Here is a 21571-nt window from a genome sequence, read left to right as displayed (position 1 = left end):
ACATAGACTTTTTAGAGAAGGGACAAGGGGGACATATGCTTTTAAGAATGTTTAGTGAATTATTTCTCAGTAATTGAGCTTTTTTGTGGACGAATTATTATTAAAAGCAAAAGTATTTTTCTGTTTCAAAACATGTCTGGAGCTAATAGCCAAACCATTATTCCGCTCCTCTTCCTCATGCTGTCTCTCACCTTCAGCAGCTGGTCTTGCTGACTCTCCCACTGTCTCATGTCCTGGTAGAGTGTGACTGCCACTCGCTGGGGCTCAGCACGGCACCGTGAGCACACACCCAGCTGGGTCAGCTCGTCACACGCGGGGCAATGAAGCGTGGTGAAGTACTGGGAGATGGTTCCTTTCCTCCCCACTTCCTCTCCACCTGCTGCAGAGGAGCAGGACGCCTTCTGGATCTGTGGGCAGAGACACAGGAATTATACATGAAAACTCCTCAAACGGCTTGAGTTAACTGAATGACTGAAAAGACTGAAAATTTAGAGTCAGCTGTAAAATAGTTTGCACAATGGTGTACAGTCATTCATCATCTTGATCAGCTGTGCTTTTCGGCTCCACCAGCAGGGGGCATGTGTGCTCTGTCAGAGAAGAGCCTGACTTCAGCTGAACACAGAGACTGAGGCAGCAGAGCTGCAGTTTGACGAGTCTCATTCGATCCTCAGCAGGAAGCACGAAAGAGATCCTCTTTTCATCCTTTGTTCTCTCTCCACTAAATACACTGAATGAAAAAGACCCTCTGAAAGTCTGGTTTTATTTTGACAGGAAGGGAAGCAACAGTGTGTTCCACAGTAGGCTGATCAGTCACTCATCAGTCAAACATAGATGATAATTAATCAGCAATTAATCCTCCAATTCAGTTTTTACTGCATGACTTCATTAAGTTCCTTTTGCTTTCTTTCATACTGCATTGTCATGTGGGTAATAGACTGCAGTACGTGGATTATTATCATCACTGATCTGCATTGCTTCTAAATTAGCGATGCAAGATAAAAAGCCGAACGGCTGCGTGTTTCCTGGCATGAAATGGATCTCTTCTCCTTCTCACCCTGGGGAGCTCCTGGTACCAACTGAACACGTCCACTCCGATCAGCTGGAACATGCGGGCCAGCGGCGGCAGGATCTGCTTGGTGATGTAGTAGGTGGCGTTGAGGCGGAGGCTGGGGTCCTGCAGCACTTCCATCGGCCGACGCACCAGCTGGATCAGGGGCACGCCGGGCATCCCGTACACGACCACGTAGGGCACACGCTCGCCCACGCGTGGCTCCAGGCGACGGTCGTGCGCCATCATACGCCTGAGACCAAAGAACACACAAAGACCTTGACGAACCTGACCGAAAGTGTTGGACCTCAGGGCTGTTTGTTGAACCTGTGCTCTAATGCAGCTCTTCTCGTGTGAACTATTGTAATAAGCATCAAATAATTCATTAAAAGCCAATCAATTGATTAGTAAAACATATCATGATAAATTCAGCAACATGGAGAATCAGCCCATCTGATAAATACACAACACTAACTGTACCAGTGCTCATGAATGAGGCTGAATACTTCCCTCTTAAATCTGATTTTTTTTCACCCATTAAGAGCTGAGTTGCCTAGCAACAGACTCAGGTACAGTAAATGCAGTCTAGTGCAGCCAGACAATGAGCACAGTGGGGAAGGAGTAACTGGATTCACACTGACTACTGTAACTGTTGACAGCAAGCTCTTTCTCACTCTGCTGCCACTGCGCGCGCACACACACACACACACACACACACACACACACACACACACACACACACACACACAGTCAACAAGCAAACATACTTATCCAAGGGAAACTAAAGACTTCCTCTGTCTTTTAGTGTTTCTCTGCATGTGGCCTTTCTACAAATGTCCACTGACAATGTGCTGCAACATACACTCTCTCTCTTTCACACACACACACACACACCTGGTGAGCTCCAGGGCAGGCACGCAGGCTCCGGGCCGGTACGAGCCACTGCCCCGGTACTCCTTGGCGAAGGTCAGGTCCTGCATGCTGGCCCGGCCGTCCAGAACTTTCACGCACTGACGCTGCACAAACTGCTTCACCTGGCTGATGTCCCGAGTCTCAAACAGCAGCTTAATAGAACGCTCCAGAATCTGGGGGGGAGACACGTTAATGACATGACAGATGAGGAGACAATAACATGAGGCAGGATGAAGAAAGAAAATGGCCTAACAGAGAGATGAAGTGGTTCAAAGAAAGCAAGATTCAGAAAGTATAACAAAAGCACAAATACAAACGTGATCCCGTTTAATCCCATAATATTTAAATATGATTAGATGACTCAGCCTGAGTGTCTACACACTGAACAGCTATGTCCCTGAGCAGGCAGGGACCTTTCCCCCCCGACTGACACGTGTGAAGCAGCCTGAGTGAGCGAGAGCGGGAAGAAACAGATTGCTGTAGAGCACAGTGAGGCGGGGGAGGGAGGAGGCGGGTTGGTTTGCCTGTTACCTTGGAAACAGCGGGGCAGCTGTCGCGGCGCACAGTCTCGATCCCTTTGGCGTCAAACACGGGCTCCTTTTGGTCAAGGCTCTCGTACATGTAGCCCACGTAGCGCTTCTTTGTCTGCAGCACGCAGGGCAGGTACACCTGGGAACACACACACACACGCTCTAAATGTGTGGATGGGGAAAGAAAATTCCCACAGACTGACAAATCAAAGGGCACGGACGTACAACTGCTGCTGTGTGTGTGTGTGTGTGTGTGTGTGTGTGTGCAGGCACTACCTTCTCAAACTTGAGCTTGACTGGCTTGGGGTTGGTTGCAGTCACTGCCTCTGCGATCTCGTTGCCGATCTTGAAGGCCTGCTCTTTGGTGGCTCCTTTCAGCAAAACAAACATGCTGCAAAACACACACACACACACAGATGCAGAGTGAGTGTTGACAATGAACAGGAACATGTTGCATCTCCCATCTCTCTGCCCCCCCGCTGACTGTCACCTCTCCATTGTTGGCAGTCAAATAACGGCATACAGGAGTACAAGACAAACAAATACATTTCAGAAACTAAACTTCTTGTTTAGGCTCTACATTTATCGAGCATCTCAGAATCCTGTTTTGGAATTAGACTATAAATTAAATTACAGCAGTGGTGTGCTTGAACACATCCTGTGTGTGTGCGTGTGTGTGTGTATGTGTGTCCATTTTTGGGCCGACTTCCTTCTGAGATGCTTGATAAATACAGAGAGAGAAAGTTAATTCCTGCATTTTAAAACCGTCACAGTTCTTTAAACAGAAACGCTACAGGAACAAAAAGCTGCAGCTGCAACCTTTGTGTTTCTGAGAATTAATGAGCGCCTTTGAGCCAGTTGTCAAAACATTAAAACATGTCATTTGATTGTTGAAAATGAGCTCCATGAGAGCGTAGTAACAGGTGCCACGAGAGGCTCTCACATCAGAGGAAATAGTGACACGTCGACAGAGCTGCTCGCAGTGTTAACACACAGTGAGAGATGGCAAGCAGGAATCATTAGTGTGTCAGTTGTGGCTTCAGGCTGATGTGACTTTGGATCAGTGTTTATGAGCATGCACCTGTATGCCTGACCTGCTGCTGCGCTGATGATAGTACAGTGAAAAAGCACTGATAACCGCCTACCTGTCGGTGTCTCCGTACACAACACGCGCTCCCCATTTCTTAGTGTCGTTGACCAGTTTGATGGCTCTCTCCAGGGTCTCTCTGGCTTTGTGAACGATGCTGTCTCCAACCTGGAAACCACAGGTGACAAGCTGATGAACAAATGCTGAAGCACAAAATTTGAGAAATATAGGTGCAATAGTTCCACACGGATTAAACTAAGATTTCTCCCCAGGAAACCAAAGCCCAGATGATCTCAAAATGGAAATATGTGATGTTATATCCATTCCAATTGTCCAAAAGAACCACAGAATATGGTTATATATGGGATGTGAAAACACAACCAACACACGTCCTAGTCTTTGCAGCCTTTAATTTCTTTGCAGACTTTTCTAAATCCAGGAATGGTAGAACATGGTGGACTGTGACAGTGCAGACAGCTGATAACAGCCTCTGATGAGCTTACCTCCACGCTGGGCATGCGTCCAGAGTAGTTGGCGGCGGTGTAGCCGAAGGTGACGTTGGCAATGAGCTTGAGTCCGAGCTGCCGGGCGTCCAGCAGCTTCATCAGGGCCTTGTCCTGCTTGTAGGTTTTCATCGACTGCTTCACCATGATCCGCGTGTTGAGGATTTCCTCCAGCATGCTGGGCAGGACCCCTTTACGTACTGAGGACTGGACACAAGCAACAAAGGCGTGAACACCTCGACAAACAGGGGCACATCTGGCAAACGCAGCAGTTCTATAAGAAGACAACAAACACCATCTTTACAGAGAACAAGGATTTTATCATATCCTGCATAACTACTGCATAAACAGTGCACTGTGCAGTTTAATACATAATACATCCTGTATACAGTTAGTGTGTAGTATAGATTTAGGACACAGCACCAGACAAACAAAACTAATAATAGCCAGCTTCAGCAACATCAAGGCTGGTTTTTGTCAAAATTCAGCTCCAGAGAAACAAAATCAGATGCAGACCCAACCTGATTTCCCTCTATGCCTTTTAATAACCTCATTACACATCAGTGTTCACGGTGCAGTGACTGTGTGTGTGTGTGTGTGTGTGTGTGTGTGTGTGTGTGTGTGTGTGTTTGGTGTTATGTAATGGGACTGCGGGACGGGAGCCAGGGAGTGTGGAGCAATGAGTGAATGAATGAAAAGAATGAATGGAAGGAAGTAGAGCATGACGAGGGCTTTCTATAGATGTGCTTGGCCTTCACAGCGGCTGATGACCCTCACAAAACCTGCGCCGGCTGGACGTCCTCCAGCCGAGAGATGATTCACGCATCGGGCCAAGTGTTCTTCCAGGACAGCGATAAGTGCAAAGTGTGATCTCATCAGAGCGGAGGGTCAGAGCGAGCTGTACCTTGACGAAGGCGATGCCGTTGGGTGACACGGTGATGTCGTTGCGGAGCTGGTAGAGGAGCTCAGGAGGGACCCGCAGGGAGGTGCAGCCAAACTTGAACTCATCAGGCCTGAAGCAGAGACACATGCGTGTGAACAACAGAGGAAGTTCTCACCCATTTCTAACGCTCTGCTGGCAGCGTGCTGCTGGCAGCGCAGCAGGCTGAAAGGTGTGTGAGACTGAACTTTCCAGCTAAAGCCAAACAGCTAGACCTCTGCTGCTGCAGCTTTGGGACTGGCTGTTTGTTGATACATTAACACCACCTGAAAAAACGAGTCAACGTAAGACTATAACCAGGAGAAAAGGTAGATTATTTCTATTATCAATTGATTGATCTACTTATTAATGTTCCTTCTCAGAGATTAATTGATTAGTTCTGGGATTCCTCATCGTGGCGTGGAACTCCTCTAAGGGGTCAAAACATAAATCTGAGGGGTAACAAGATGATTGCTGGGATGGGAAAGAAAAAAACATTCATTTTTTCTGACTAATCTGTAGTTTTTTGTGAATCGCTGGTTTTACTTCTTTAATCCTTTGACAGCTATTCCAAGGAGATAATGGGACAAGCTTAGTAGGCAGATATATATACTGACAGTTCAAACCCCGTCATGTTTACACTGATGGAAAACAGACAAAAGCAGCAAGGCCTTGGAGAAGCTGGGCCCACAGAATGCTTGACATTAATGATCATTAATAATAAACACATCAATAAGTGTTGTTGATGAATTTGAATTAACTGATTCATCTGCTAATCATTTTACTCAAAAGTTGGTGTCAGTGAAATGAAGAGTTGTCTACATGCTAAAAAGGCATAATTATCACATGTAAAATAACTTGCAGTATAAAATGGCACTACATGAACCAAACACATCAAACACAGGTTCTGGAAAAGAAACCCATGATGAAACTGAGGTACTGCAGTTGATTTAATTAGACTGAAATTTCCAACTACCCCCCCAGGCTAATTTGACACTGTCTACTCTGCTGAGAATGAGAAGCATGCAGCCACTACTCTTTTTTTTCTTTTACCTTGGAGTAGTAGACATGCATGTTGGAAAGTAGTGCTCATGGCTCCAGCTGTTGCTATGCAACTACAGTAATCCTGGTGAAAAAAAATTCGAAATACATCCTAACTTGCAGTGCTGACTGCTCTGAGCTGTGAACAACACGCAGAGCTCTCAGCGTGCCTGTTCCATTAAAAATAATGAGGGAGGGAAGGCAGCACAAGAAGGAGACTTTCCTGGCAGACATGCAACCTAAGCGAGTTGGAGTACAAGCTGTAGGCGTGTGGGCCTGTCGTGTTCTTACGTTCCCTGGCTGTCCACGTGGCCGAGGCAGGTGGAAAAGCAGTAGTTGTACGCGATGACGATGGAGGGATAGAGTGACTGAAAGTCCAGCACGATCACGGAGTTGCTGTAGAAACGCGACTCAGGCTCCATGACCAGAGGAAGGCACTGCGGCGCCCTCTGCTGGGCTCGCTGCTGGATGCTGGGTGTCACAGGGATGTAGTTCAATGGCTTCGCCACACGTAGCATCATGGACTCAACGCGGTACTGTAAAGACAAGAAGGAAGAACGTGATGAATATTTTAGTACAGTATTGTAATCAGGAATTTAAAACCAATTTCTTTGCTTCGTCAGATTGTTTTGTCCATTTATCTCTTTGCTTATACATTTGTGAAACAGCCACACGCTGCTACATCTAAGTGCTGCTGCTCTAATTCACAAAAACAATGATGTATAAACCAAAGTGACTGGCAAATGTTAACCTACAGGAAAATTTGATGGATCACCCAAGCAATCGCAATTCATCCTGTGGGGAGCATGAATGTGTGAGCCAAATTTCAAGGTGATCCATCCAATAGGTGTCTACTGTGCTATCGGAATCCTTTCAGCTGTCATGTCAGTAAAAGGAACCATTTATAACCCTTTGCTATCTTTAAGGCTACCGCACAGACAACTTTGGACCAATCAGAGCGCTCAGAATATGTGTGGCGTGCGTTCTTACCTGCGATCCTCTGGTCAGAACATGAAAGAACTGGATCCCAAACACTCTGGCCAGCTCGCTGGTTCTGCCAATGATGTCATGCTGCTGAAGAAGCTGCATTGTGCCACGCACACGGCTCACGTAGTGGTCCACCATCTTCCACCTAACACGCACACACACATACACACAAACACACACACAGGTCATTAGTGCTTTACAAAGGATCTCTAAGAGTAACAGGCACTCAGACCTTTACTGTTTCAATCACTTTTTTATTTGTTCTGCAGCAAACTGTCTTGGTGTTCACGTACATCCATTTTTAATCATGGGGGGGAAACAGATTCAAAGTAGCGGCCAAGCCACAAGTCACGCTGATTCAAACAAAAATAGACAGAGAATGTGCTGAGTGGTTTTATAAACATCAGATCTTCCAAACCTTAAAATAATCTGTGCTCATATTTCTGATGAAGTGTGTTTGGGTTTGGCACAAACCTGTAGAGGTCGGTGTTGTGGTCAAACCAGTCGGACAGTGTGCGGGGGCTGTACATGGGGAAGCGCTGGTGGAGTACATGGAAGGCCACGTTCTCAAAAGTGTAGTTGTTCAATGTCACCTGGAGAAAAACATACAAATATCTTTGACCATTTCCTCAAGGTAGCTCCTCCAAGACTGTCACAGACCTTCAATTTGTAAAACACCCTGTCTGTGTAAAACAACTCTGAGTCTTTTATGACAGTGGTTTTAATGTTTTTGGCCTGTGACTCATTAAAATGAAAGTGTCTGCTTGTGACCACTAATCACAGGTTGTGGGATTCGTGTGGACATGAGTGATGAACAGTTAAAGACTGTTTTCTTTCTCGGATTGTTTCATTTGAAGGATTTTTGGACACGTGAAGAGGTAAATGTATCCAATATTTCACAAGAAAACAAACAGTGTGAAAAAAGCAAAAACTTGACATAGCTTTGTGAAACAGAACCTACTTCCTTACTTCTATTTTAGGGGTCCTAAGCCCCAGATTGGAACCACTGTTTTATGAGAAAAATGCTCCAGTAGATTGATCACATGTCAAACTGTCTGTAATTGGGTTTCCCCCAAACCATCATTTGCCAACTGTTGCATTTCACATATGAAAGATATGGTTGCATATGAATTTCACTACTTGCCACTCAAATACACTGAAGGCCACTCCAAGAGCCTGTGAAGGAGGGATTCTCTGCTTGTTTGAGCGAGGAAAAGAGCATTTTTGAATCAGCCTCGCACTGCTGCAGTTGGCAGCATGATTAACAAAGTAATCAAAAATATAACCAACAAAGCAATGTAAAATAAATAAATAAATAAAACTAATTTTAGCAAAACATGTTGCGTTTACTTGCAAATATGCAATGACTGCAAAGATTCTATTGTATTTCATTTTTGTAAGTAAGTCATTTTAGACCCATCTCCAAGCTGCCATTTATCAAATATTTTAGAAAATATTGTCTCCACTCTTTCATGAACAACAATCAAATCTTTAAAAAGTTTCAATCTGGTTTCCCCTCCATACACAGCACTGACAACACATGATACTGATTTCCAGGGCTATGCAAATGACACCTAATTGTATGTCCTGATCAAGCCTGGCTCCATGAATATATGCAGTGTTATCTCCTGTCTCATTGAATTAAAAATTGGATGTTCAGAAAATTCAGGTGTAATTATAAGTACCCCATGTGGCCCCAGTACTAGCGCCATTACCAATCTGTCCTGTAGTCTGGGTGTCATATCTATTCAATGAGATTCCCACAGTCTAGGTGTTGTTTTTGAGTGGTGCAGTACTGCTTGTCAAACCGAGACAACTAATCAAGATCAGTTCATTCCTTTGCTCTGCAGACTTAGAAAAGGTCATCCATGCCTTTATGTTTTCCAGACTTGACTAATGCGATGTGCTCTATCCTGTCACTGGCAGCCGTAACATCCAAAGACTGCAGCTGACACAAGACGCTGCCGCCAGGCTTTTAGCACATACTAGCACATCACACCAACCCTTTCTGCCCTTCACTTGGTTACCTGTGATGTCTGCAATTGATTTTAAGATGACGTTGCCTTTAATTAAAGCCTTGGATGGTCAGGCTCCTACATCTGTTATTTGCTAACTTCCTATGAGCCTGATCACTGCTTAAGATCCTCATAAAAGGTTACCAGACTTTTGCTATTTGGGCCCCTGAGCTGTGGAACTCCCTGAGATCTCAGGCTGCAAACCCAGTGTCAATTGTTATATATATATATATATATATACACACACTCACACACACACACGTGCACAGAAAAATCTAACAGTGTTGAAAATGCCTGAAAGGCTAGAGGAATGAGAGAAACTAGGTCACAGACTAAAACTTTGAGCGGTGATGGCTGACAGCAGCCTGTGTGGGAGGGGGGTGGAGGTCATGTCGGGACACTTGCCTCAGTCTTCATCACCCTCCACAGGTTGAGGGTGATGCGTCCGATGATGCTGATCTCAGTCATGGTGTCGGCTCCGTATTCATCCCTGTCTGCAGTGAAGCGGTTCTCTTTGGAGTCACCTAAGGACACGCACAGAGCCAGACAGACAGCCAATTACAGAGGAGGAGGGGAGCCGCCAGAGGCTCTCCATTCAGCTACTACACACACACACACACACACACACACACACACACACACACACACACACACACACACACACACACACACACACACACACACACACACACACACACACACAGGGAAACACCCAGGCACACTTAAATTCACAGACACAAACACAGGTCCTCCTCCCACGCATCTGTGCTATTGTGCACATGCATACACACGCAAACAAGGCCACACATGTTTGTGCTTAAAGCACCTATAGTGTACACATAGTGTACAAACACTCACACACATAAACAAATAATCATGCACACACTTTCTCTTGACCTGGATTTAATGATTTCCTTCAGACTGGAATAAAGGGTTTGCTCAAAAACAAACACTTGCTGGAGAAGAAAACAAAAGCGCCCTCACACACCTTCAGTCTGATACGACTTCCAGACTTTCAGTGGCCAGACTCAAATTGTCAGGTTCAATAACTGACCGATAATTACTTCTGCAAAATCATGCACATGTCCAATATGCAGCTACAAGTTTAACATGTTGCTTGCTATACATAACGGCAAGCTCAGCAAACAGCTTTTTCTTATATAAAACTGATATATATATATATATATATATATATACACACAGGTAAGTTAGGAGTTGTAGGTATGATTGGCCAGATGCATTTACACCTATTTTTTGCATAAACAAATCTGCTTTGAACCATGCTTCTTTACACTTGTACTCTAACTAGCACAGGAGCAAACATCCCAGCTGTGGTGGCAGTCAGCTCTACCTGGCACTCGCGACAGCTGCTGACAGATGTTCACTCCAAGCGCTGCGGACCGCTGCAGGAGGTAGCCCCAGGAATGCATCTGCACCTCATACCCCACCAGGATGTCTGGGTCATACCTGACAGAAAACAGTCATGTTAAACCAAGGGTTGATTTTCAGAGCAATATACAATGGTTGCTTCAGTTAGCATTTCACAACCTAAATGTTCTTTAAAAAAAATCAGATATATTGTTGTCTGTACCTCTAGTTGTGAGTGTAGCCTTTTTTCCCCCAAAATGTAACAAGGAAGTAAATTTAACTCAAAATTCTGCCTCAGAAAAACTCATGAGTGATGTTTCACCACCAGCTTTATATATATACGCTGCGTTGGCAACTCACTCCATTCAAAGGGAGCAGCATTTCAAGGAGCTGTGCTAACGCCTGCTCGGCCACACATACATACACACCTCCTCATGATGGTGATCAGCTCCTGAAACAGCACTTTCTCATCAGTGGCATATGTCACCTGCAGCCCAGAGATGCCCGACCTGACCAGCAGGGGTGCTGTTCCTCTGTGACATGCTGAGGGCATTTCAACAGATTGATCAGAATGACTCTACAAAGGCACTGTTCATGTGAGTATGTGCGAGCCATGTAAACAATACTGAATAATTAGATTTTGCACAGTAATGTTACATAATAATAAATATCCATGTTTTCAGTAGTGTGATGATGAAATTAGTTTTAACCTTGGTCACAACTTTGATGGTCTTTGTCCACCACGATGGCGCCCGTCAGCTGGGAACTGTCTACATCTGGCAGGGGAGCATCAGAACTGAGGCAGTAGAATAAGGCACATATGGGATCAAACTCAGGGTCAGGCTCGAGGTCACGTCGGGTTCTTGCATGGAGCTCCATGCCCATCAGCGTTAAGTGCTGGACCTGAGGGGGAAAGTAAAAACAAATGTCGAAATCTGAAGCCATAATCTTTCGGCTAAGTTTTTGTGGTAATGGTGTCTGTTAACTAAGAATGAAGGTTGAAAACTCATCTTTAGCAACACATCAGGGTACTCTCTATCTATCAAATTCTATTCCGTCATCTGTTCGCTCAAATTATATCTAAATAATCATGATATCTCCCCGACTATGCCCAGATCTTATTTTTCTAGTGTCTATTTTTCCATTTTTCAGTTGCGGTAATATTGCCAGGGTAGCGTGCCTTTAGTATTTCACCCCTTGCTTATGACTGCTTACTATTTTGGAGACTGAGTAGTTAAAGCTTATTTTAATGATCCATGCAGTCAAGTCTGTCCGTGTAAAAGCATCCATTGAATGCCAGGAATATCAAGTGTAAATCCTAATAGACTGCATGGGTTCCAAGGAGAATAAGATTCAGTGGTAAAACTCAGCCACTTAAATGTTAGTTTATGCTCCAAGAGATACTCGAGTGGCTGAGCCCGCCACCTCTGAAACCCTGAAACCATGTGTGGCCCTGCTGGTCGAGCATCGAATCCTGCCAAACTTTCTCTCCAGTGTTTTGCCGTATTCTCTCTCTTCCTCTCAGCTTTCCTTCTTTCATAAAAAAACAGGTGCAGCTAAACACGACTACAGGTCCCATAGATCAACACTAGACAGTTCAACTTCACAATCATTCTAAAAAAAAGTGAATGATGTGAATGTGAAAAGCAGCAGGCGAAGCAGCTTCAGTGTATAGTCTGATTTTGATTTGGTTTTGCTAGCTCAGGTTCAGTTGTTTTAGACTGTTGAGGGCTGAGATGTACCAGAATTTCTTTGAGCTCCATTTACAAACAATTAAGCAGTTATTAATTATAACTTAATGTACTTGAAAATGTTTAAATCTGAACCTAATTAGATTGAATTCTGACTCAATAAGCACATTTAATAAAATGATATGCAACTTCAACCCTTAATACTGCTGTGATATAACCTGTTTTCCTTCCTAGAAGTGCAAAAACAGAGTCAGTGTGAAGAAAGTGATGACCTCAAGTGTTAAAGCTCACCTCATGCAGAGCTTTGGCATCCTGCAGGTTTTGCATGCTGATTTTGAAACCGTAAGTGTTGGCAATGCTGGGACCTTCAATCTGAGAATTATCTTTCTTTGGCACATTCAAAGCAGCAAACTGGTTCTGTAGAGGGCAAAGAACAACAAGACAACACAGGCACATCAAACAAACATCAAAAAACATTAAAGCTCAACTCAAACAACTGAAGTAGAGGACGGGCTGACTTCATTTACAGTAACGAGCTGGAGGCATACTATCAGGTGCATACGGCACTCTCGGTGCACAGCTCTACACTGGTGTTCTACAGCGGTTTCCATAACCAGGGTGGACTGTGGTCTTTGATGTGGTGAGAGGATGAAAAAAATCAACACTTGAGGTCTGACCTTCATCTGTGTGGTCAGTAACACTCTTCTCAGTGGGTCTGCTTGACTTCTCCTCCTCTGCTGGAGTCTCTGAGAACAGGGATCCTCTGCAGGAGGAATATAAACTGAGTTAAATAACAATTAGTATTAATAGCATGACTGCATGTAGAAGATTTACTTAAGTTAGACATAATGCAAAGAACTGCTCACCTATTATAAATTGTAAATCCTGGCACACTAGTCAATTATACACTTTTTATTAGTTGATAATACACATTGCAGACACAGATCACAGGCAGAAAGAAAACAGTGTTTTCTTACCCTCAGATATGGGCGTGCTGCACACTGGCTCTAGATCTTCCTTGCTTCTCCGCCTCCTTCTTAAAAACGGGGTGCTGTGAAGGAGGAGGGGACTGGTCCTCCCCTCTTCCCTCTTACCGACATGGAGTTGTGAGGGACTAAGATTCTCCTCTAGATAGTTAGAGAGCCTTGGTGAGAGTAGTTCCGGAGACTTTTCACTTTGCCTGTTTTCAATAAGCCGGTCTTGGCCTGAGGGGCTGGGCTGACAGGACTGCTGCCAGGGAGGCAGCTCTGGGGACTCTGGAGATCTGGCTTTATCATCATCATCTTTTTCTCTGCCCTCCTGCTCAAAATCCAAACTGCTGTCATCTGAAACTGGACTCACCTCAGTGGATTTACATTGAGAGCCTGTATTCTTCAAGGGAGATATGGTTAGGGACATGTTGCATTTCTTTCTCCTTCTGGTCCTGATACTGGAAAGTCTCTCGCACTGCTCGATCTTCACTGCTGGACAGCTAAGGGCAGCTGGCTGCTCAGTTCTCTCTGCGTTGCCCTCCAGATCCAACCCAACCCCTGTCTTCAGCAGCCCCGTGTCTCTCCTCCCTTTCTGTAAACTCTCATACTGTTTTCTGGCTTCTAGCCACAAATGCACACGCTCTCTGCTTGGTGGGTTTTTACAGGGCAGAAGGATGACCTTCTTGTCACTGGCTGAGGATGGGTCATGCTTGGTCTGCTCTTTACTTGCCTCTGAGGCCTCAGCTCCTTGGGCTTGGGAAGATGAGGTAATAGCGGTGGCGGGGTGTGTCATGGCTGAGAAGGCGGTCTTCCAGAAATGGAGGCCCTCCAAAGACAGTTCCCCACTGAACTCTGCTAGCTCCTTAGCCAGTCTGGTACCCACAAATAACTTACGGCCGCCAACCTCCCTACACAAAACACAGAGAAATGTGTTTATTACATTATCAATGTCATAACTAAATAAAGCCCTATAGATTGCATCAATTAGAGCCCGATTTTGAGGCTGACACATATCTATATTTAAGAGTTGAAAAAAAAAAAACATCTGAAAGACATCTGAAGATATATCATTCATTTCCCAGTTTAACATTGTAATATTCTTGATAAGGATGTGTACTGAGCAGGACATTATACCATTGAAATATGAACTTACTCTCTAGTCAACAAACTGTGTAAGAGTGGCACTACTTCTAAAGCATGTCTTGAACATTTCCGTACTGCATTTTCTGTTCTGCATACATTCATTGTTTCGCACTAAAATGCATGGTGCATATCCTTGAGGTTCAAAAAACATTTTCAATGCATTTGACGATACAACATATGTATGTGGAGCTAAAATCAACCGATAATGTCAGCCATGGTTACACTCCATTTTTTACATAGAACACTTTTCAGATACATTTCAGAAAGTATTTATTACTTGTGCTTGCGCTGCATATTGTCTTACATTGGTTTCCCTGGTGCATCAGAGGGGTCGCTGCAGAAGGGTTCCTGGAAAGTGGCCTCCGACATCTCAAGGTCCAGAAGAGTGCTGAGGATCTCCTCCCGGCTTGGAGGGGACATGAGGGGTTTTAGAATGTGGGCTCCACCTCCCGCCCCCCGCAGCAGTGTGCTTGCCCTCATCTGGGATAGTGAGCTGATGGAGCGAGGAGAGCTACTGGGTGTGGTGGACGTTAATCCATCAATGCCCTCCAGAAGCTCCCCTGTTGGGGAGCCCTCATGGTCGACGAACGATGCAGAGCTTAAAGGCAAAGGCAGGACAGGGTCGAAGACGGAAAAGAGCAGCTCTTTTCTCTCACAGTGAAAGTCCTGAAAGGGGCTGAGTGTATGGGCTTTACCTAAAGAGAAGTCCCACTCTTTGCTCTTGATTTTCTCAGAGTCGAGGAATGTGAGGTGATTTGATACAGATTCCCCATTCTCAGGTCTATCGAAGAGGTCAGGGCTGACAGGCCTTGCTTTATGACAATCTCTTTGTAGCTCCTCCGCAGAAACAAAAAGCCTATCAAGTTTCTTCTCAAAGCCCAGTGCCTGAGCAGACACAGCTTCCTGGCTAACATCACTCAGGAACTTCACTGGCAAATTTTTGTCTGTCAGGACAAACTGACTGCTGCTGTATGGGCTGGAGAATTCTGTCTGGTCAATGGCATTTATATCAAAGGTATAGTTGTGTGGGAGCTCTGGTGACAAGCTGTCCTCTATGAAGTTGCAGCTGTCCAGGCCTGGGTCTGAGAGGAAGACGGGGCAATCATCTGACATGTTGCTCTCCTGCTTCACTGACAGAGCTGGCTGAGTGTTGCTCGCCTTTCCTTTCCTGATTCTGGGCTTTTTTTCCTTAGGAGCGGTAGATTTTGGGGCCCTGGGTTTCCGGGGAGTGGTGGAAGGAGCTCTTCTGGATTTAGCTGGTTTAGTTGTGGGATCTAATAGTGCTGTGGCCTGAGCTATGGCAGTGGAGTGCTGGTCTGTACCTACCACTTGCAAAGGAAGGGCCTGTCCCTGCTGCCTCTTCTGGAGAAGCTGCTTGAGAACAGCCAAGCCAGAAGGGGTCTCAGAGAGAGTGGGGACTTCTCCATTCTTAGGGTCTGCGTGTGGGGGGACTGCTGCTAGTTGGGCATCTTTATTGTTTTCCAGTAAGGGTTTACCAGTAAGAGGAAGTGGAGGAGATGTGCATTCATGTGAAGACTCTGCCTTTACCACAGTGGTTTGGCAACCTTGCTGCCTCAGCTGAGCTGGTGCTGAAAAGCTTTGGTTGACCTCCATGATGGAAGTCTCACAGTCCTCAACCTTTGGTTCTATAGACTGAGCTAATAAGTCTGATGTAGATGCAGTCTGGGAACTGTTACTATCTGTGCTCACTGGCTGTTGAAATGGAGGGAGCTCTTGAGAGGAACACTCAGAAGGAGGCTCATCCTCTGGGAAAAGGAGCTTGGAGCTATCTTTGCATGAGTCATGGCTTTTGAGCTCCTCAGTCTTCTTTTTACGAGACTTTCTAGGTGTTGCAGTGGTTGTAGAACTGATGACAGTACCTTCAGCTGTATCTTTAGCTTTCTTCCTCTGCCTCGGAGCAGCACCACTACTTTGTTTCGATTTCTGTTTTTTTGGTTCCTCTTCCTCCAGAGGTTTAGTAGCAGGCTTGCTTACTTTCCTTTTAGTGTCGGTAAATTTCTTCGGTTTGGCAGTTTGACACTTATTTTGTGCTCCTTTGGTTGAAGACACTGCGCGTGGCTTTTGAAAAGCAGAACTAAGACATGGGTCACTGAGTGGATTTATCAGCTGCTCTGAACTCCTGGTGTCCATAAGAGGGTCACTTGGAGACCAACAACGCGGGGGTGTTGAGTCTGCAGGACTTGGGGATCTATCAGAGAGGTAACCCAACTCTACCATTACATCAGTATACTCAATGCCATGGTCTTCTGCGAGCTCACAGTAGCATGGTCGCGGGGGCGGTAGAGAGGGTAGAATTTTGTCTCTCTGACTGCCTTTAATTCTTTTGACCCTTTCACACTGTCTGACCCGAGGTTTGGAGGAGTTGCAGACTGTTTTCTTATTTGTGGAGTTGACCTTTGACTTTCTTTTGGGGTGTTTTTTGGCCTTTGGCTCAGTGACAGGGAACTTGACAGCAGTGGATTCTGGCACCTTGGGCCAGAAATCCTTGAGAGGGGCCAGTTTATTGTATTGCTCTAGCTTGTCTGGTGTTAGCAACACCGACTGCTCCTCTGCATTCACTTTAGACATTTTCACCAGCATGTTCTTCTGACCTTTGAACCTGTTGATAATTATATACTTAATGATGATAGGAGGTTCCTTTTTGCGCCGTTTCTGGTATTTTACTTCCTGCCCACTGGGGACATTCGTGTCCTTGAGTCTTTCTTTGACGGAGGCTGGGTGTTTATAACGAGTGGCACCTGAGTGTTCTCCATCCTCGCCATCGTAGATCATCTTCCGTTTGGCCCTCAGGGTGTATTTACTACCAGGGAGTGCTGAAGGTTTAGTACAGGTGACTTTAGCTGATAAATCTTGCAATGGGCTTAACCTATCCTCTGTTGAATCTTTAGCTTCTTCAGAAAGACTGGAAACAATGGTGGCACAAGTCTCGGAAAGTGGTTTTGTCTGTTCATTTACAGACCTATCATCACTTTCCGGCACCTCATTTGTAACTGGCTTTCCCTCTGTGATTGTCCCATCTTTAATCAGCTCAGCTTCTTGAATTGGCGTATCCTCCACAACTGCCATGTCTGGGTCTGCAGTTACTGGACAAGCAGGTGTGATTGAGGTGAGGCCAGTACTAACCTGGCTGTCAGAGGTAGAGCTTTCAACTATGTTTAATTTGTTCCTGTTTCCTACCATTCCCAACCTTTTTTTATTCACTTTTAGCCTAGATCTGCGAGGCTGGGCCTGTTCTACCTCGCTGCAGGAATCAGCCAGCTTTTTGCTCCCAGCTTTCTTCCTACTGAGGCAGTTGGAGAGGATAACGCTGGGGAAGAACTTGTAGTGAGCTTCCTGCTGGGCCACTATAGTCCTCTCTGTCTTGTTTTCCTGATAGTCCTCGTACCTGATTTTAAGTTCACCAACATCTCCCTCCTCACTGTCCTGGCCCATTTCTTCTTCCTGAGGATCAAGAAACTCATCCTCCTCCATGGGTGATGGAGATGAGGAGATGTTCCTCAGGATGGGGCTTTTGCTGTCATTCTGGCTCAGTTCCAGCTCTGTCTTAGCTGAGCAATTTCTCAGCTCTGAGTAACAGAGAGAGAAGGTCCTGTGGTTCTGAAGAATGGACAGACAGTTTGTTTCTACATTCTTTATGCTGCCGTACTTCTTCCTGTTTTTGGTGACCTTTCCGTTACCAAATGGGAAACTTTCTAGATCTGTCTTGGCTATGGAGGTTTTCTTGTCATAGGTGTACAGGGGCCGTATATCCTCTTTGTCCATGCAGACTGGAGACACCTCAGGGTGACTGGCTATCTTGCATGGGATGGGGTGTTTGACTGGTGGGATGTAGGGGATTTCTTTATTAACCTTAAACCCTGTTGAACATTCACTACCGCTGTCCTGGCTGCTTTTTGATTGAAAGTGCTTGTCAAGTGGTTGCTCCGTTTCCAGCACATGAACTGGTCTGTGCTCATTGTGCTTGCACTCCAGAAGGATCTTAGCTGAGGAAGGCGGCTCCAGGTGAACAGTCTCCCCGGAGAAGGGATTCCTTTTCCCAAGCATCTTTTCTGTGACTATGAGAGAAGACTGGGTCCTGGAGCCACTGTCCGTTAATGACGAATCTGTGGACACAAAAGAAGAGAAGAGGCACTTAATAAGAGTTACCAGCAGCAAGATATAGATTAAAATCTCTAATTTTCATACATACTAATTTCTATTCAAATCAAGATTAAACAGGATCTTTAAAAATATCAGATTTAATAATAATTAAAGGAAACCAGGGGGAGACCAGGGGCCATATTCACAAAACACTGTAAGGCTAAAAGTATCTCATAATTGACTCAGTTAGGCGAAACTCCTAAAAATATAACTTTAAACTTTAATGAATTCACAAAGCATTTTGGCACTAAAAGTAGCTCCTTAGTCTGAGAGAAGTTAGAGGTAGTCAAGAGGACTCCTAAGTCACTAAAACCTCCTCACAGTCTGCTATGTGTCTCATCATGTCAGTGTTTTGGAAAAAACAGAATGGTAAAGAGCTAATAAAACCATACTCTACTGGCTGCCATTTAATAATGACTCATTTGGCTCACCAACAAGTCAAATCTACCCAATTAACAATGGAGCTGAATGGTCCAATTCTTTGTAACTTGGACACTTGTGAAATATACTGTACATTGCAGCATTGAGGGTGATTATGAAAATTGATGGGAGAGATAGTATAAATAGTCACTGCTAGAGCATGTTTCTGCGGTCTTGTGCTTGGCAGATTTGTCATGCTGGATGAAATCAATTTTGTGGCAAAATGCACGACTTTGACCTCTGTTGCTGTTCGTACAGTACAGGTAAGCCACCTCCCATTTGGTGAGAGACTTGCACAAACTTTTAGTCTTTTTGGCGAGTAGGCTGCATCAACATAATCATCATGTTCTTCTTCTTCATAATGTTCTTCTTTTTCATCACCTCTTTCTTTATCTTATTTTATTGGCAGGGCATATGACTGAATGACTTCTCGTCGCAGGATTTTACAGCTAATACTACATACTGCCACCTGCTGTGCCGGAGGGAAATGTAGCAAACACATCAAATAGGCCTTCCGACAACATTACAGCCAACTTTTTCCTTTTAAAGAAAGGCTGTTTTTTTAGAAATACAGGAGATTTTTGACAAAATATTTCAAATGTGAGGACAGCGGGAGAGAAGTGTAAAAGATAGGACAATCCCGGGAAGAACAGGAGGGATGACAGCTGTGCTATCGACTGGAGACTTAAAGTCCTGGGTGGAATAGGTTCATTCATGAAACATGATGTCATTCATAGCAACAGGGTCAGCCCCACAACTCCTAAGTTTAGGAGTTCTATTTATAGCTCTCGAGAGAATACTCTTGCCCCTTTTATTGCCATTTAGGAGGACTCCTAGTGGCAAGATCCTGTGTGAGTACAGATCCTGAATATCAGTTCTAATTAGGAACTGGCTCCAGTGGTGCTACAACTAATTAGACTACAGTCTTTTGGTATGACTATTCCCATTGTCCATTCGGGTCTGACACTTAAAACAGAGGATGTTTCACTTTCTTGTCCTTCATCTCTCTCGCCTTAAGAATTAGGAGGCACCTCCGCCCTCATTGGCTGCTGTTCAAAGACAGCTCAATTTACGTTGATGATGTGGTTGTTATGCCATTAGTTCTGGTGAGTTAATGATAACACGCTTGAGATGTGAATGGTGAATGTTTTTAAAACATGGCTATAGTATAAACAGGAAATACAAATACTGTACAAATAGCACAACAGAGGGTCAACGTGTATGCACGTGTATATAATCACATGGTGTTGAAGAGTAATTTGTGTATATACACAGCAGCTTTGTGTTTTCTATACATTTACATACTATTGCAGTTGAGGTGCATAATGTCAACAATATTTTGCTGGTCAAGTGGTTCCAGCAAGATGGTAGATGGTAAACCCCACCACTTAAAAAAACCTTTTAATCCGTTCAGTCCTAAACAAAATGTGAATGTGTCTTTGTAAGTGCGAGAGGTGGGCAATATGATGCTGATAAAATGATGATAAAATAAAAAGGGCATAGTTAAATACACATCACATGCATGTCCAAGGCTGACAGAAATTAGTATCAGTGACAAAAGTAACACCTGATATTTTCACCTGACAAAGCTTGAACTGGGATTGAAATGTTGTCCTTTCAATATTGGATTTTTATGACTGTTGATTCAGTGAAGTGCCTTTATTTGGCAGGTATTTCATTCAGTGGATTATACTATATTATCATATTTTATCCATTAAGTTTCCCTCTTGATTCCTAAAACAATTTACTTTACCATATATATATCAATATCATGTCAATATCATGTTCAATTCAATACCACGTACTCAACTCTGCTTTCACAGCCACTGTAAAGTTCATTGACAGTTAATAGACAATAACTCAAACACCAGGGAATCAATTACAATCCCAGAGTCTTGCTCTAAATTAAATTACAGGGCCCTCATAATGAAATTAGATCACACAGTCCAAACCTAGCATCAACACAAATTGTTATTATGCAGCTGCTGTCCAATCTGTATTCTGATATCCTTGATGGAGCATGGATCAGCAGGGGACGTGAGATAAGCGTCAAAGCAAACTGACATTTAAGTGCTGTCTCAGTACGTCTCAGCGTGAGATGACTCACCGCTGCTCTCGTCTGCGGCCCCGTCAAGCTGGGGGATGGACAGGTTTGCGAACATAGAGTTGTTCCCACTCCACTCCATGTCTTCATCAGAGGACTCCTGCTGCTCGTCACTGGAGCCGTCCTCCAGCTCCTTCACACAGGGCCTGCACACACAAGGATGACAAGAACACTGACGAAACAATGCACAGCTCACTGTGGATGACCTTCATTTGACTGCTTTGCGTCTGCTGGCTCGTGTTTGTACTGACGCAGGAGCACACAGTCAATGGGGAGAACAAAACTAAAATCTATCTTGATGTTTGTATTCCTTGTAACTTACCTTACTCTTTCTTAACGGGGCCGACTGTGCAGACTGAAGCCCAGTTTTAAACCCAAATTAATTGCCTTGGACTATTTACAATCAGAATCAGGCCAAAGTTCTGACAGATCAGCTGTTTGACATGCAGGTTTAGAGGGGTCGTGATGCGTAATTACTTGTCCATACAAGCAGAAAGCTGGCAGTTGGACAGTTGGGTGGATTTCTGGTATGTCAGAAAATTTGGTCAGCTGTCTTGAAGGTTAAGCAGTCCATCATCTGATCTGCTGTGTGGCTGCTGTCAAAAGACCCATTATAAACTGTGAGTTTGTTTCAATATCATTGGAGTAGTTTGTCACATGTTGTGGCTAAC

General features: G+C 44.5%; 1 protein-coding gene across 1 annotated transcript in view; it reads right to left on the bottom strand.

Moving 5' to 3' along the window:
- Positions 1–21571, bottom strand: part of rev3l (REV3 like, DNA directed polymerase zeta catalytic subunit) — a 74201-nt gene that overhangs the window by 1730 nt on the left and 50900 nt on the right. The window contains exons 12-31 of the mRNA XM_041958212.1: positions 20904–21046; positions 14520–18339; positions 13079–13980; positions 12779–12864; positions 12393–12518; positions 11121–11313; positions 10839–10953; positions 10394–10509; positions 9448–9566; positions 7502–7620; positions 7031–7172; positions 6332–6576; positions 4985–5093; positions 4081–4287; positions 3636–3745; positions 2767–2881; positions 2492–2629; positions 1943–2133; positions 1055–1301; positions 192–407 (exon numbers count right to left, since the gene is read on the bottom strand). Coding sequence (XP_041814146.1) covers positions 192–407; positions 1055–1301; positions 1943–2133; positions 2492–2629; positions 2767–2881; positions 3636–3745; positions 4081–4287; positions 4985–5093; positions 6332–6576; positions 7031–7172; positions 7502–7620; positions 9448–9566; positions 10394–10509; positions 10839–10953; positions 11121–11313; positions 12393–12518; positions 12779–12864; positions 13079–13980; positions 14520–18339; positions 20904–21046 — 7459 coding nt within the window. The remainder of the gene's footprint in view (positions 1–191; positions 408–1054; positions 1302–1942; positions 2134–2491; positions 2630–2766; positions 2882–3635; positions 3746–4080; positions 4288–4984; positions 5094–6331; positions 6577–7030; positions 7173–7501; positions 7621–9447; positions 9567–10393; positions 10510–10838; positions 10954–11120; positions 11314–12392; positions 12519–12778; positions 12865–13078; positions 13981–14519; positions 18340–20903; positions 21047–21571) is intronic.

The sequence above is a fragment of the Chelmon rostratus genome, chromosome 18 (genome assembly GCF_017976325.1).
Source record: "Chelmon rostratus isolate fCheRos1 chromosome 18, fCheRos1.pri, whole genome shotgun sequence".
Lineage (NCBI taxonomy): Eukaryota > Metazoa > Chordata > Actinopteri > Chaetodontiformes > Chaetodontidae > Chelmon > Chelmon rostratus.
Note: the sequence above shows the minus strand (reverse complement) of the source record. Positions and strands in the feature narration are given on the sequence as shown.